At 47.5% G+C, this 17,122-nt stretch overlaps 1 protein-coding gene and 1 pseudogene across 3 annotated transcripts; one reads left to right on the top strand and one right to left on the bottom strand.

Moving 5' to 3' along the window:
• On the top strand, positions 1-6,879 carry LOC136541269 (proline--tRNA ligase, chloroplastic/mitochondrial-like). 3 transcript variants are annotated; one of them, XM_066533084.1, is made up of 11 exons: positions 1-332; positions 842-898; positions 1,631-1,741; positions 1,866-1,952; positions 2,036-2,149; positions 2,302-2,508; positions 2,686-2,823; positions 3,025-3,186; positions 5,801-6,000; positions 6,331-6,414; positions 6,531-6,879. In XM_066533084.1, the coding sequence occupies exons 1-11, from the start codon at positions 21-23 to the stop codon at positions 6,670-6,672; spliced, it is 1,614 nt and encodes a 537-aa protein (XP_066389181.1). In that variant the 5' UTR covers positions 1-20; the 3' UTR covers positions 6,673-6,879. The 3 variants fall into 3 exon arrangements, with proteins under 3 accessions (XP_066389181.1, XP_066389179.1, XP_066389180.1); XM_066533082.1 differs by lacking the exons at positions 5,801-6,000; positions 6,331-6,414; positions 6,531-6,879 and adding an exon at positions 3,466-5,767; XM_066533083.1 differs by lacking the exons at positions 1-332; positions 842-898; positions 5,801-6,000; positions 6,331-6,414; positions 6,531-6,879 and adding an exon at positions 3,466-5,767 and having other exon boundaries at positions 1,642-1,741; positions 1,856-1,952.
• A 654-nt stretch (positions 6,880-7,533) lies between these two features.
• On the bottom strand, positions 7,534-16,746 carry LOC136542994 (multiple C2 domain and transmembrane region protein 16-like; annotated as a pseudogene).
• Between the last annotated feature and the right edge of the window lie 376 nt (positions 16,747-17,122).

Below are 17,122 nucleotides of genomic sequence, written 5' to 3'. Positions count from 1 at the left end.
GCAAATCCCCACAGGCCACAATGGCGTCGCTGCTGCGCCTCCCCTCGCTGCTCTCCCCGTCCAAGCCCCTGCTCCGGCGCCGGCTGCCGGCGGCGAGGCTCGCGGCCTCCGCCGCGTCCAGGGGCCAGGCCTCGGCGGCCGCGGGCGCGGCGGCGCCGGCGGCCGCGGAGACCCGCGGCGGGGACAGGGAGGGGCAGGTCACGCCGCGGTCCGCGGACTTCAACGCCTGGTACACGGACGTGATCGCCGCCGCCGAGCTCGCGGACTACGGGCCCGTGCGGGGGACCATGGTCATCCGCCCCTACGGATACGCCATCTGGGAGGCTATCCAGGTCAGTGCTCATTCGCTCCTCCTTGCCCCGTGCCGTGCGCCATCCTGCGTTTAATGTTGGTGGTGTCAAGTTGGAGGAAGAATGATTGCGGGTGCTTCTGCCTGCGTAGTTGGTTTCGAATCACCGTGTAGCTGTGCTCCTGTTGATGCGCATTTGTGCAGTTTGGTAAGCTGAAGGGTTTAATAGTTTGCTGTAGTTGTGTAGAGTGTATGCATTGTGTGGAAACTTACCCATTTAGTAGACTGGTCCCCAAATGGTGTTTAGATAATCGGCACAAATAACGTGGGTTTTGTTTTGTGCTATTCTGGTGTGTGGTCTGTATCTTTCTGTATGAAATGATATTTTTCCAATCATGTAGTGCCGCTGTGGATTATGGTCAATGGGAGCTTCATTATGCATAACATGAAAATTTTGACTCACTGTTTAGCTTTACATCTGAATGCTCCTCTTGTTAAGTGATACTTTTCAGTGTTGCATGCCTGAATATTTTTGTTGTCAATTTATTGTAGGATTATTTGAATGTCAAATTCAAGGAAACAGGGCACAGCAACATGTACTTCCCTCAGGTTCGCAAAGAATGATCTATCTGTTTCTGCTATTCTTTTCTGGGTTAGTGCTCAGTGATAACAATAGCTGATTGATCAATAAATATTTGTTTCCATAGCTCTATGTTGCAATGTTAGATTGCGTTTGATAGGAATACTATTTGTTAACGCGACAAAATATCAGCTCTCATTGGTAATAAAGTCTGAAAAGGCCTGTGCTTGGATGAAGTTTCAGAAATTGTAATTTCATCTTTTGAGGGTATCACATACTAAAGCCTCTGCAGAATTACCATATTCTGGAAGTTCAGATGGCTTGATAGTTGCTATTAACATGCTTCTGGATGCAAAAAGACGCATAATTTTGAAAGGAACAAAATGACAAATGGATGCTGAATTTTGACGTTTTGATGACAAAATTCTGTTCTGTTGACACATGGTAGGAAATTCAGGATAGTATGAAAACACATACTCCATATAATGTCACATCCTCCTATGCAAATGATCTCTGGGGAAGTGATATTTGCATTGATGTTTATAGTCAAAGGAAGTGTGTAGATGTCCATGTTTGGTGACGTGGATCAAGCTTGTGGCCTTTATCTTCCTTTTAGCTTGGTGTCATTGTCATACATTTCCCTTATTTCAGGTTATCTATTTTTGTCACTAAGCAATTGCCTCATGCTTTATCTGAGTTAGACTCCATACTTTCTACTTGTTATCTATAATTTCTTATGCTTGTCCCTTCTATTGTATCAGTTCATTCCATACTCATTTATAGAGAAGGAAGCTAGTCATGTTGAAGGGTTTAGCCCGGAGCTTGCGTTGGTCACCATTGGAGGAGGAAAAGAACTAGAGGAAAAGCTTGTGGTATTACTTTGCTCTAGTTTTATGGTTACATTGGTATAGACCACATATTTTTGTTGGAAAAATGATTACGTAGATTGCCTCTAAACCTGAACCTTTTGAACTTGTGTTCTTGAGGGCTTTGTAGGTAAGACCAACAAGTGAGACCATTGTAAACCACATGTTCACCAAATGGATTCATAGCTATCGTGATCTTCCTCTCATGATTAACCAGGTAACTTCGTTGGCAAATTTAGACTAGCTGTAGACTTGTAGTCCACTATTATTCACGATATTAAATAGTTCTTATTTTCCTAGTGGGCTAATGTGACAAGATGGGAAATGCGGACTAAACCATTCATCCGAACTCTTGAATTTTTATGGCAAGAAGGTCATACAGCCCATGCCACCCTTGAGGAGGCAGAGAAAGAGGTTAGTTTCACATTTTGTTTCCGTGTTATTGTTGTTTCTGTTGTTGAAATTTCAAAGCCATGCATGTAATGGCGCAGGAAAGCCAAATCTTGAAAAGCAATGAAAGATTCTATTGCACTATCTCATCTTCTCCAATTGTTATTGCTCTGCAGGCGATGCAGATGATTGATGTATATACCAAGTTTGCCTATGAGCATGCTGCAATACCAGTTATTCCAGGTAGAAAATCAAGAGTAGAAACATTTGCTGGTGCCAATCGGACTTACACTATAGAAGCTATGATGGGTGACAAGAAGGCCTTACAAGCTGGAACTAGTCACAACCTCGGCCAAAACTTTTCACGAGCTTTTGGAACACAGGTTGCTCCATCTGTCTTCATATCATGCTTACTTCATGTGTTGGGTCCATTTTATACATTTTAAAAATTCAGAAGAAATTTTTCACAAGGATTGGATTTGGTTCTTTTAATTATTTATTGTTTTCGAGATCTTGCTTTAGAAATGAACAAAGATTTTGATTTTTTTTAACGTCTGCAGTTTATGGATGAAAATGGTCAAATCGAACACGTCTGGCAGACCTCTTGGGCTATTAGTACTCGGTTTGTTGGTGGGATTATCATGACCCACGGTGATGATGCCGGTCTAATGCTTCCGCCAAGGATTGCACCCATTCAGGTATCCCTCTCTCCCTCCCTCATTTACTTGCTTTTGTATTCACAACCTTCTATCTGATTAACCTAGTCTTCCCTCCTTTCTTTCTTGTGCTACTATTAATCTTTTACAATGGAATAAATGGCCAACTAAGGTTTGCGTTGTTCTTTTTTTCAAATTCATACCCATGATGGGGCTATCTGATAATGTTCCTATTTAATTCAGGTTATAATAGTACCTATATGGAAAAAGGGTGATGAGAAGGCTTCTGTTCTGGAAGCTGTAGATTCAGTTCAAAAAATACTCAAAGAAGCAGGAATCAGAGTTAAAGTGGATGACTCAGAGCTGCGGACTCCTGGGTGGAAGTTCAACCATTATGAGATGAAAGTAATTGCTTCTACTCTTATAGTGGAGATCCAATTCTTTGTGTTATTCACCCATTTGCTCTTACCATAGTTAGAGTCGTATGCTTTCATCACTATGAAAATCCCTTCATATTTGATGATTTCATTGGTCTGTGTTGCATGGCTATTGCAAATGTACATCAACTCTGCTTGAGACCATTACTCTATCTGCTAGCACATAAATGCCTCATTCTTTGACCAAAAATGCTGTATTGTGTGTTGCTTAACAGTCCATAACAATTTCCAGAAGGTTCTGTTGCAGTATTGCCTTCATTCCAGTTGTGGCCGTCTTGATGAAATGGTTTCCCCCAACCAAAGCGCCTTTATCAAAAGACGATTTATTCAGGACAATTTCATGTTGGTGCAGCAGACTGTAAAATACCTACACTCTCAAAGGCAGCCAAGAATACTCCTGAAATTGGATATCACAAAGGCATTTGATTCAGTAAATTGGTCTTTCCTGCTGGAGGTACTCCGAAAGCTCGGCTTTGGTGCTCGATGGTGTGATCTTCTTTGCGGACTGCTCTCAACTTCCTCCACCCAAGTGCTCCTAAATGGCAGCCCTGGGGAGACTATTCAACATAGAAGAGGGCTCCGCCAGGGAGATCCTCTCTCTCCAATGCTTTTCATCTTGGTGATGGATGTGCTGAATCGGATGGTCACACAGGCTGATGAGGAAGGAATCCTGCAACCCCTGGCTAGAAGGCCTATTCAGCACAGAATTTCCTTATATGCTGATGATGTAGCTCTCTTCCTCCAACCTGCAGCAGCGGATATCAATTTGACTTTGAGAATACTCCAGCTATTTGGGGAAGCTTCTGGACTCAAAACAAATGTGCAGAAAAGTAACGTAATGCCAATCCATTGTTCTGAAGAAAATATGGGAGTTGTTCAGAGTCTGCTACCTTGTGGTATTCAGGGATTTCCTTGCAAATATCTTGGTTTGCCTCTCTCCATCAAGAAGCTGACCAAAGACCAAATCCAACCAATTATCGATAAAATAGCTGATCAGTTGCCAAGATGGAAAGCAGATCTAATGACAAAGGTAGGAAGGGTGGTGCAGGTGCAACATGTCCTGACTGCAATGTTAGTATACTTGGCTATGGCAATTGAGCTTCCGCCTTGGGCTATTAAGGCAATTGATAAAATCAGAAGAGCGTTCCTTTGGAGAGGCAGAAAAGAAGCTAATGGAGGACACTGCCTCATCGCTTGGCCCAAAGTTTGTCGATCTAAAGAACTTGGGGGCCTGGGAATTGCGGACCTAAAATCCCTAGGTTTTGCACTCAGAGCTAGGTGGCCATGGCTGAGAAAATCTGAACCAAGTAAACCTTGGGCAAGTCTGCCATTTCAAGTGAGCAAGGAGGTGGATGGCCTCATCTCTATGGCAGTGTATACCGATGTAGGAAACGGAGCTAGCACTCTGTTCTGGAAGGATAGATGGCTGGAGGGGAAAAATATTGAGGAAGTAGCGCCTAAGATCCTTAGTTTGGTCTCTAAAAGAATAATAGGCAGGCGTACAGTAGCGGAGGCCTTGACTGATGAGAAATGGATCGAGGACATCCGAGTGGGAGTACCTGTGGAAGCTCTGATGGAATATCTGGAATTGTGGGATAAATTATCTAATATTGAGCTGCAGGATGGGGCACAGGACAGACACATTTGGAGGCTTTCGGCTTCAGGAAAATACACAGCGAAGTCTGCCTATGATGTATTTTTTCAGGGCGCCATATACTTCAGGCCATATGAGAGAATATGGAAGTCATGGGCTCCTCCCAAATGCCGCTTTTTCATGTGGCTGGTGGCTCATAAACGGTGCTGGACAGCTGACAGGCTTGCTCGGAGAGGACTTCCTCACCCGGCCAAATGTCTACTCTGTGACCAAGAACAAGAAAACATTGATCACCTCCTAGTTGGTTGTGTGTTTGCCAGACAATTCTGGTTTGCCCTCTTGCAGCGCTTCGGACTCTCTTCACTCACGCCTCAACCCGAGGATTCAGCTTGGGAGGATTGGTGGGAGAAGGCAGAGGCGGCCACCACTGGAGATGTGAGAAAAGGATTAAACTCCATTATCATCCTTGGAGCCTGGAGCATCTGGAAGCACCGGAATGACTGTGTCTTCAATGGGGTGGCACCTAACATTAACACAGCCCTTAGTATAGCTAGGGATGATGCCCATTGGTGGTGTTTGGCAGGAGCCAAGGATCTGTCCTTGCTCACTGCTAGGGGTGCTTAGTTAGTTAGCATGCTTGGTCGCTGTACTCTCAGACTCAGGTGATGTAGCTTTAGAAATCAGGGAAGGTGTGGGGGTGAGTGTTTTTGGGTCTATGTATGACTCCTTATTCTTCTACTAATACAAATGATACGCAGCTCTCCTGCGTGTTCGAGAAAAAAAAAAAACTATCGATAGGCATAATTGAACAAAATCAAAGATGTATTAGATGCAATAATTTAATTTATGCATGTAATCTTGTTTTGAGCATAGATGTATTTGGGCTTTGTTATGAATCAATCAATCTGCATACAGTTTATTTCCCTGTGTAACTTATTTCTCTCATTGTAAACTTATTTCTCTCATTTCCTTGTATTGCTTTTGACAGGGGGTTCCTGTAAGAATAGAGATTGGTCCGCGTGATGTCACAAATAAGAGTGTTGTGGTTTCTAGGCGTGATGTCCCAGGAAAGCAAGGAAAGGAGTTTGGAGTGTCTATGGAGCCATCGATATTGGTGAACCATATAAAGGGTCGTCTAGATGACATACAAGCATCCCTTTTACAGAAGGCCATCACATTCCGTGATAGGTAATTGTTTTGCATTGAAGGATTGCCTTGTCTTTTCTATCTACTTTTAGGGACACCTTTTAATCTGCTCCTGCTTGTTGACTGACGGCTGCAAACCAACCTTATTCATGGGCATAAATGTTTCAATACCACCAAAGTTGTTAATTATATAAAAAAAGTTATAGTGTTTTGTTGGTTTAAATAGTAGAGATGGTATTCTGAATATTAATAATATTTAGGAAGGCTCCATATCTTCTTTGAATGGCTGCCTTTTCAGGGATGTTTCATTTCTTTGTGTCACTACCTTGCATGCACCTGTTTCGAACAATTTACCTTGTTTCATTCTTGCAGTAACATTGTTGACGTAAGCTCATATGGAGAGCTGAAGGAAGCTATTTCTGAAGGAAAGTGGGCTAGAGGTCCTTGGTCAGCTAGGTAGGTTAACTTTGGTAAATTGTCTATCTTCGTTTTCATGTTTGTACTGTACAAGTATAGCACACACCAGTTGTTTCTGACACATGTTAATTTGACTGAACTGTGGCAAACTTCAGCGATGCTGACGAGCTGAAAGTGAAAGAAGAGACCAGTGCCACCATCAGATGCTTCCCTTTCGAGCAGCCTGAGGGCACCAAGAAATGCTTCATGACTGGCAACCCGGCAGAGGAAGTCGCAATTTTCGCAAAGTCATACTAGGTCCACCGTGTCCATTCCCAGAGATTAAAACAGCATTTTTCTTTTCTTTTTTAGGATTGTACCCTGTTTCCCTGTCTACCTATAAGGTCCGGATTGATCACGGTTCATGGATTAGCAGTGGAATGCTTGTGCTGCTGATATTTGAAATGTAAATTCGATAATCAATAGGTCAATTTTGTTCAAATCTAAGCATCGGAAGTTCGTTTACATGTCGGTTGTCTACTTAGTATCAATTGTTTCTAACAAGTTCCCCTGTATGCTAAATCATGTGCCTTGATTAGTTCCTTCCCTAAAGTTTATTCTCCATCCCATCGAACGTTCGACACATGTATATAGTATTAAATATAGACTAAAAAATAATTAATTACACAGTTTACGACTAATTTGCGAGATGAATCTTTTAAGCCTAATTAGTCTATGATTTAACAATGTGGTGCTACAGTAATACATGTGCTAATGACGAATTAATTAGGTTTAATAAATTTATCTCGCGGATTACTGATGGATTCTGTAATTTGTTTTTTTATCAGTATCCAAGCACTTTATGCGACACCGTTATATGCGACACAGTTACGTAACACTCGATGTGACACCTCGAAACTTTACACCCTGGATTTAAACAACGCCTCAGTTACATTGAATTGTACATACTAAAGTTACTACTGAGAAAGGAGTAAAAACACCAATAATTCTTATACACTGAAAGGAAGATTGTTTTATTGCGTTCTTGAATACAAGGAGTAGAAATTAGAAGAAAACGTTAACATATTGCTGCTACTGCATGTTAAACCATCAATTCATTGCAACAATCTTCAGTCGTGTGTGCCAAACTGATGCTCCATTGCCACTGATTGCCTGCTCCTACATGATTCGTTCCGACATGGAAGTCAGCCGCCGGAAGAAGTTGATCACTGGTGCCGGCATCCGATCCCGGAACATCGGGTGGCGCAGGTAGTAGAAGCCGGCGACCACGGCCACCATCTCGACACGAACGCCTGCAGCCTCTCTGCCTGCGTCGCGACGTCCCCGACCATCTGCTGCAGCCGCGCGCCCACCATCCTGGCGCGGTCGTACCGCGCCCGCACCACCTCGGGCGGCCTCGCGCTCGGGATCGTGTCGAACTCCTCGTCCAGCTCCTCCCTGTCGGGCGCCTCCGCCATGGACGCGCGCACGCACGGGTGCGGCGCCGGCGCGCGCGGCCTGCGCCGGTACTTCCACACGCCCACGGCGGCGGCGTGGAGCGTCAGCGTCGGCACGACGAGGTCCGGGTGCCACGCGAGGAGGACCAGCACGGCGTGCGCCATCGCGGTCGCCGTCGGGTTGCGCCACGACCGGGTGTCCTCCACCCAGCTCGCCGCGTCGGCGACCCAGGACAGCGCGGCCACGGCGCGGTTCCAGTTGGCGCGCAGCTTGCGCATGCTGAACCCGCGCGGCTCCGTGGCATCCAGCATCCACGTCGCCACCTCGCGCCGCAGAGGCGGCTCCGCCGACCGCGCCAGGTGCGCCGCGGAGATGCGCGCCGCCGCCAGCCGCAGCGCCTCGCGGTTCACCGCCGGGATGGGCCGCTGGTGGTGCATCACCGGGAGCGCTGGTCGGCCGTACGTGTGCAGCACGTCCAGCATCGACCCGGACGTGGAGAAGCGGATGGCCAGCTCGACGTCGCCCATTCGCTTTGCGCCGGTGGGCAGCATCATGATGAGCGGGTACAGGCCACGGTACACGCGCCCGCGCTCCAGCGTGGACAGCCGTATCCTCACCTTACCCATCGGCCGCGAGCACGCCGCGGCGACGGCGTCCTTGCCGCCGCTGCCGTCTGACGGCTGCAACGGCGGTGGGTCATCGAACACGCCGACGGTGAGCACGGTGCAGGGGTCGTACACCGGCCACGTGTACTGCTCGTTCCAGGCCGGGTCGTAGCTGTCGGCGATGGTGTGCTTGGGTCCGTACTTGGCCACGGCGTACGCGTCCGTGCAGCCCTTGCCGTCGGCGGCGCGCATCGGTAGGAGGCCCTTGCATCCGACGATGCCTAGCTCCACGACGCCAAGGGGCGGGGGCCACAGCTGCCGCGCCGACGGCCGGAAGTCGCTGCACGCGTAGGACGGCTCGTCGGCGACGTTGTAGCCGCCATCGAGGCACGCGCGCACGTGCAGCCGACCTCCGTGCATGTGCATGGCCGCCTTCTTGCCGACTCTCTTCGTTGCCTCGTCGGACGGGAGGAGGTCGATCCACTTGGACGCCACCTTCTGGTCGTCGACGCGCTTCTCGACGGTGGCCAGCGATATGCTAGCCGAGCCGACGGGGAAGACCTCTTTGCTGTGGCGCACTTCGAGGGAGATGACGAGGCAGTCGTCGTCAGTGAACGGCTCGGCGGCGATGAAGAGAAGGTCCTCGTTCCACGAAGGCCCTCCGTTGCGCGCCACCGGCGTGGTGCGCGTCTTGAGCGCCTGGAAGCCCAGCGTGCCGCGCACCGCGATGCCGGCGTCGCGGGGAGGCGGCGCCGTGAGCGTGTCCTGCGCCTCGATGACGGTGAGGCGCAGGTGCCAGAGCTTAGGCGAGACGTAAACCTTGGCGCGCGACGTGGCGGCGGCCGTGGCCGTGGGCGCCGACGGGGAGTCCGCCTTCCAGGCGTCGGCGAAGGCCTCGTCGGCCTACGTGCCCGCCCACGTGGCGACCATAAGGTTGGCGCCACCGAGGCGACGCCCGCCCTCGAGCCTGTACCACTGTGTCGCGAGAGGCCCGTCCGGCGGGTCCCGCGCATGAACGTCGGCGGTGTCGAAGCAGAGGCCGCCAAGGAAGTGGAGATCATTGGCGACGGACACGTCGGCGTCGGGCGGAAGGTCCCAGACAGAGACCTCGAGTGTGGGGCCCGGCGAGTCGGTGGCCGGATCCCACACGAACGCGAAGGTCTGGTCCCACTCGAAGAAGGCGCCGCGGCGTGCCTCCCGCGTGGACGCCTGGTGGCCGCTGGCGGCCACGCGCACTTGCGGGTGCGCGCCGGCGGGCAGCCAGCGCGCGCGCACCACCCGGACGAACAGGTATGGCATCTTGTCCACCAGATCGTGCTTGCTCTGCACCATCGGCTCCTCCAGTTGGGGGGGCGGCGGCAGCTGGCGTACAGGCTGTTAGTTGATCTCCACCAATAGGCCCAATGGTCTATTGGGCCCTTGTCTCTGCTCCCTGATCGGGGGAGCCCAACCCTAATCTGGTTGGTGGACCTCTGTTGCACAGCACACATAAAAGGAAGGTGGGGATGAGGGCTCGCACTACGAGGTTCATCGGAGCCGCCACCCACTCAACAGAGAAACCCTAAAACCGATCCAAAGAGCTGCTGCTAGCGACAGGATGTGCCCCTAACAACCTCCGTCGTTCCCCTGCAGGTCTACACCGGACCGCCGTCTCGCCACCGAGCCGGAGCTACCCCTACAACGACGTCTACGCTGCTGCTGTGCAGCAACAGTGAAGGCGAGAAGGAGCTTACCCGATCCTACAGTCACAAAGGTACACACATCGATCCTAACAATGGTATCAGAGCCGGTTGCCTCTGTGTAATCCTAACCCTAACCGGGTAAAAGCAAAGAAAAGAGTGACCGGGGTGGCGGACATCACGGTCTACCGGTCATCACCGCCACCACGCGTGGGGGAAAGAAGCCACACCGTTTGACGGCACACGGCAAAAGTAAAGAACCGAACAGATCCAGTTCGGATCTAAGGAAAGATGAAGAGTGGGTTTGGATTTGGCCAAACCCTAAGACCTAACCCTAATTTTAACCCTAATCCCAAATCGGGTTAATCCCAAAAGAAGAAGGGGAAGAGGAAAGAATCCAGGTTCAACCGAACCCTAACCCTAACTCGCATGGAGAAAGGGAAAAGGGGAAAGTCATTCGGATGAACTCCAAAAGAGAAAAGAAATCAAAGAAAAGAAAGGAAAACAGAAAAGAAAGAAGAAGAGAAACAGGGGTTGGCACACGAACCCTAACCCTAGATCCATTCGGATGAACTCCGAAAAGAAAAAAGAAAGATCACAAAGACAAATCAGAAAAGATGACAGGTCGGATTCCGAACCCTAGATCTATAACCAGTTCGGAAAAGAGGAACGAGATTCAAATCCGAAAGGGGAAGGGGAAAAGAACAGGGTCGGCACACGAACCCTAACCCTAGACCTAAACCCTAATCCCCACCTATCAGATTCGGATAAGAGAAAAAGGAGATCCAAATCCGAAGGGGGAAGGGGTGGATCTACCTCGCCGGCCTTTCACCGGCGCGGGAGAAGAAAGGCCGAACTGAGGCAGCTGCTCGCCGGGCTCAGCAAAGGGGGCACCGCGGCCAGGCCGCTCAACGGCGGCGTGCTCACCCGTTGGGGAGCACGCACGCCGGCGAGGGGGCCGGCGACGGCGCCATGGCTGCCTCGCTCCACCGTCCGCTCTTTCGCCTGCTCGTCGCTTGGTTACGGCTACGCTGCGCTGAGGAGAAAAGAGAGAGAGGCGATGAGAGAGAGAGCACCGGGAAGAATGAAGCTAGAGTTTTCCCCCGGGCGCGTGGCGTCGGGGTTTTTAACCGAGCGAAATCGACGCTTGGCTGTCTGATGCTGGATGAACGACCAAGATTAAATGGGCCAACTCGCGACACAGGCGGGTGCGCGTGGCCAAATCACTTTGCCGGCCCAGGCCCAGGTTGTGGCCTGGGTGCGGTCAGGCGTCGCGCAGCCGTGTGGGCCGAGCCGGCTTTTGCCCGTCTTGGGCCGAAATAGTGAAGAAGGAGCCCGTTTCCGAATTTTTTCTTTTTCTAGAAAATTAAAAAAATGGAAATTGGCTCAAAAGAAAATATAGAAAAAGTAAATTTTCCCTGTGGGTAAAATTCAAGAAATTGATTGAAAGTTTTTTCCGCTGCTAAAGAAAAAGTACATTCTCCAGTGTTTTGAACCGACATGATATTTAACTGGAGAAAAAGAAAGTTTTTCCAGTAAATGTTTATTTTATGGAAAATTATTAATGGATTAAAGAAAATAGGAAAATCAATTTTCCCTGTGGGTAAAATTCAAGAAAAAGAAAGTTTTTCCACAGCTAAAGAAGTTGTTTATTCTCCAGTTATTTTGAACCAACGTTGTATTTAATTGGAGAAAAAGTGAGTTTTCTGCTGCTAAAGAAATTATTGATTCTCCAGTTATTTTGAACCAAAGTGGTATTTAATTAGAGAAAAAGAGATTTGTCATGGATTATGATGTTGTTATTTTCTGACCAACGTTGTTAATAACAATATCGTAATTTTAATGATTTATGCATTAATTCTACTTCTACCCAACGGTGATGTAGAATTAGTGTATAAGAACAGATGTTAATTTTAATGATTTATGCATTAATTTTATTTTTGCCCAATGGTGATGTAGAATTAGTGTGTAAGAACAATTGTGAAAGTTAACGATTTATGCATTAATTCTATTTCTGCCCAACGGTGATGTAGAATTAGTGTATAAGAATAGTTGTATGTTTTGATTTTGACCAACGTTGGAATCAAGGCATGCAAATGGTGTTATTTTTATGTTAACAAAAGTTTTGACCTGGTTTTCATCTTATCTAAGGTGGACTGGGTAGTTACCTCACCGTGTTCCACTGAGTTTATGGCACCGATGAGGAAGACAAAAGAGAATGATGCCATTTGGGTAACTAAAGAAATGGATTTTGAATCTCAAAAGATGTCATATGACTTTTGAGTATAGAAAGTGGATCACTGCCAACAAAAAATGTTTGGCTGTGATAAAGAACATGATTGAACCTACAATTGTGGGCTTAATCCTAGAATGTGACACGGTCACCGAGTACCTCGATAGAATAAAGAGTCAGTTCACTGATACTTTAAAGACATATGCTACTCAGCTGATAAAGCAGCTGGTGACAGAGTGTTACTTTGGAAATGGTGGCATAAGAGAGCTCACGATGTGTTGTCAAAATTATGGCACTATTGTTCAGGTCATATTTCGAGGGAGAGAATGGAAAGATAAGTTAAGAATGATATTCTTCCTCCATTAGAGCTCTCAGTTTTAAAACAATGCAGAGAATGCATAAAAGGAAAGTATGTAAAAAGAATTAAGAAAAGATGACAAACGAAGCGCAGGAATTCTACAGATTATTCACACAGACATCTGTGGTTAGTTTTCTATAAAGAGTGTGGATGGTAATGATTCGTTCATAATATTCATAGATGATTACTCCTATTATGACTATATTTATCCAATCAAAGAAAGAACAGAAGCATTAGATAAATTTAAGATATTAAAGGTTAAGATAGTCAGGTCTGACCGTAGGGGAGTACTACGGTCGGCATACCCTAAAAGAATAGCATAGTAGCCCAATATTCTATACCGGGTGAACCTCAGCAGAATAGAGTAGCTAAAAGAATCAATCGTACCCTAATAGATATGGTGGGTAGTATGATAAGTTACTCCACCTTACAGTTAAGCCTGTGGATGGAGACGTTAAAAACCCCATTCATATTCTCAAAAGAGTACCAAGTAAGTCGGTGCCCAAAACACCGTATGAGTTGTGAACAGAAAGAGTGCTCTCACTAAACCACTTGCGTATGTGTGGGGGAGCCCTGCTGAGACTAAAGTAGTTAACCCAAATATTGAAAAGTTATATCCTAAAATAGTAAGTTGCCATTTGTTTGGCTATATAGAAAAGTCAAAAGTTTTTCGTTTCTATTGTCTAGAGAGACATACAAAGTTTGTGAAAACGAGACACGCTGTTTTCCTAGAGGATAAAAAGATGAGGGGGAGCATGGTAGCTCGAGAAATTATCCTTGAAGTGAAGCGGGTGTATGCGCCCACTCTAATGATTTATGAGCCATTTTTCTCACTACCTGCTGTAGCTGCACCGACAGTGCTAGATACTATGGTGCCAGCACCTATTGTTATCCCACCTGTGACAACAATGAATAACGATGAGGATCCTGTTCTTCAGGATTCTATAGAACCTATTGCCACATATAAGGGGGAGCGACAACAACCTCAAACAGTAGATGTGCCAAATGTGGAGGCCCCTAGAAGGTCTCAAAGAATTAGAAAATCAGCTATTTCAGCTGATTATGAAGTGTACAACATTGAGGAATTTTAAATAGAGGATGATCCCACCTCATTTGAAGAAGCCATGAGAAGTGATCATTCATCAAAGTGGCTTGAGGCCATGGAAGATGAAATAAAATCAATGAATGCCAATAAAGTTTGGGACTTAGAAATAATTCCTAAAGGAGCTAAAACAGTAGGCTATAAATGGGTCTACAAAACAAAACTTGACTCTCAAGGAAATATAGAAACACATAAAGAGTGACTTGTGGCAAAAGGCTTTATACAAAGAGAAGAGATTGATTGCAATGAGACATTTTCTCCAGTCTCATATAAAGTTTCCTTCAGAATCATAATGGCATTAGTGGCACATTACGATTGAGAATTACATCAGATGGATGTAAAGACGGCATTTCTCAACGGAGACTTGGAGAAAAATGTTTACATGGCACAACCGAAAGGTTTTGTCATGGAAGGAAAAGAACGAATGGGATGCCGCCTAAAGAAATCCATTCATGGATTAAAACAAACTTCAAGACAGTGGTACTTGAAGTTTGATCAGACAATAAAGAATTTTGGATTTAAAGAGAATATAGATGACAATTGTATCAATACAAAGTTTAAGAATGAGAAGTTTATCTTCCTTTTTCTGTATATAGATGATATCTTACTTGCTAGTAGTGATGTTAGTCTACTACTGGAGACAAAAAAATTTGATATAAAAGATCTTGGCGGAGCCTCGTTCGTTCTAGGGATCGAGATTCACCAAGATAGAAGAAAAAAGGTATAAGGACTGTCACAAAAGACATACATGGAAAAGATCTTAAAGAAATTCAGTATGCACAAATGTAGTCTCTCACCTGCTCCTATAGTTAAGGGCGACAGATATGGGGATTTTAAATGCCCCAGAAACCAATATGAGCTCAATCAATAAAGTGAAAGTGGTTTTATATGCTTCAGCTGTCGGAAGCTTGCAACATGCTCAAGTATGTACGCGCCCTGACTTGGCATTTGTTACCGGGTTTTACTTGGCAGATTCCAGAGCAATTCTGGAACACAACACTGAAATTAGTAAAGAAAGTCTTGCATTATTTGCAAGGAACGAAAGGCCTCATGATGACATATAGAAGATCTGATTCACTCCACATGGTGGGATATTCAGATTCTGATTATGCGAGAGTGAATACATATCCAGACGTGGATTTTCTATCATCTCGCAAAGGGGAGCTATTTCATGAAAAAGCTCAAAGCAAACTGTCACTACATCGTCCACAATGTATGACAGTTTGTAGCGTGTTATGAGGCAATGGGCAGGTGAACTAACTAACGAAGTTCATACCCGGTTTGAAGGTGGTTGACGACATCTATAGACCACTAAAGTAATACTGCAATTATAATCTGGTAGTACAGGATGCTCACAACATAAGTCAAGTGGTGCTGCCAAACACATTGACATAGAGTATTATGTTGTGAAAGATAAAGTCCGGGATCAAATCATAAGTCTTGAGCATATAAGAACAGAAAGGATGCTCGTGGATCCGCTTACAAAAGGCTTACCACCCAACATGTTCAGAGGACATGGTGTTCAGAGAACATGTAGCTAGCTTGGGTTTAAAGGAAAGCCTAAAATATTTCTGAACAAAAGAAGGCCCAAAGATAAGTATCTATTTCAGAACAGAATAGTGAGTTGTAGCTGTTAAGTCTATCGATAATGGACCGTGATGATGAGACATGCTCTATGAGCTAATCTGTAATGAAATGAACAAAAGCAAATGATATGAAAGTGAAAGATGGAATGAGATAAGGGAGAAAATGTTAGTTGATCTCCACCAATAGGCCCAACGGCCTATTGGGCCCTTATCTCTACTCCCTGATCGGGAGAGCCCAACCCTAATTCGGTTGGTGGGCCCCTGTCGCACAGCACACATAAAAAGAAGGTGGGGGTGAGGGCTCGGACTACGAGGTTCAATAGAGCCGCCACCCACCTACAGAGAAACCCTAAACCGATCCAAAGAGCTGTTGCCAGCGACGGGATGTGCCCCCAACAACCCCCGTCGTTCCCCTGCAGGTCTACACCGGACCGTCGTCTCGCCACCGAGCCGGAGCTGCCTCTACAACGGCGTCTACGCTGCTGCTGTGCAGCAATAGTGAAGGCGAGAAGGAGCTTACCTGATTCTACGGTCACAGAGGTAGACACATTGATCCTAACACAGGCATCGATACCTGCCGCGGCATCGGCGTCAGCGGCGGCAGCTGGCGTACAGGCATCGATGCCTGCCGTGGCATCGGCGTCGGCATCGGCTGCGGTGGTGGGGTCGACACTAGCTCCTCTTCCGGTGGCTTCTCCTCCGATGCTGCCACTGCCTCCGCCGTCATTACGGGCGCGTCTTCCGGCGTCGCCGGTGCGGGATCAGCCTCCGGTGGCTTCTCTGTGGTGGCTCCGTCACCGGCTGATGCCTCTGCCGCCTCCGGCTGCGGCGCCGGAGCTGCTGCATCCATCGGCTCCTCGGCCTTGGGAGGCTCATCCGTGGAAGCCGTAGCAGCAGCATCGGGCGGCGGTGCTGCTGCTTCCGCCTCTGCCGCCGCTGCATCAGGAGGAGCGGCGTCGTTGCCAGCGGCGGGTGGCTCCGGCTCCGTTGGCGCGAGCGGCACGTCGACGTAGTACACCTTGAGGCCAATGTCGCCGCGGACCCAGTTGAAGCTGTTGAGGAAGCCCTTCTCTTTCTTGAGCGGAAAGTAGATGAGCGCCTCCTCGCCCCTGCGCACGAACTGGCGCGCGTCGAGGCGGACGCGGCCGAGGAAGTTGCTCCGGCGGGTAGGCCCGACGCGGAGGTCGTGCAGCACGGCCAGGCGGGCGGGAAGTCTAACTCGAGCGCCTCGTTCCACGCCGGGTTGAGGTCCCTGGCCACGGTGCGCGTCTTGCGGCGCTGCCCGTCGAAGTCGGCGCGCGCGTAGGGGCTGGACGTGCCTCCACCACCTCCACTATCAGCTTCCTCGCCGTCGCCGTCGCAGCCATCACGATTCACGACCGATCGTCGTCACCAACCACGGCGAGACACCTTGTTGGAGCTTCAGCCTTCAGCTGCATATGGAGCTAGCTATGGCGATTCGCGAGATTGGTCAGTGTGAGCGTGGTGGGTGTATAGTGTGTTAGAAGACACAAGTTATATGAACGTGAAAATGGGTATTATTATAAATAAATAATATATATTTGCTTTAGAGAGAGCGAGAGAGAATTTCTCTCTTTTTTGAACGAATTGTGAGAGAATTTCATGGCACGCGGTCACGCGGTTTATAAAAATTGGAAACGATTTAGAGGGGGAATAGTAGCTGATGCCTTGCTTCATCTTTATGGAAAAAACCTAGAGGTGCTTACCTTCATGTGCAGCTGATGAT

This window comes from Miscanthus floridulus, chromosome 3 (assembly GCF_019320115.1).
Source record: "Miscanthus floridulus cultivar M001 chromosome 3, ASM1932011v1, whole genome shotgun sequence".
NCBI lineage: Eukaryota > Viridiplantae > Streptophyta > Magnoliopsida > Poales > Poaceae > Miscanthus > Miscanthus floridulus.
This window is presented reverse-complemented; position numbering and strand designations above follow the sequence as displayed.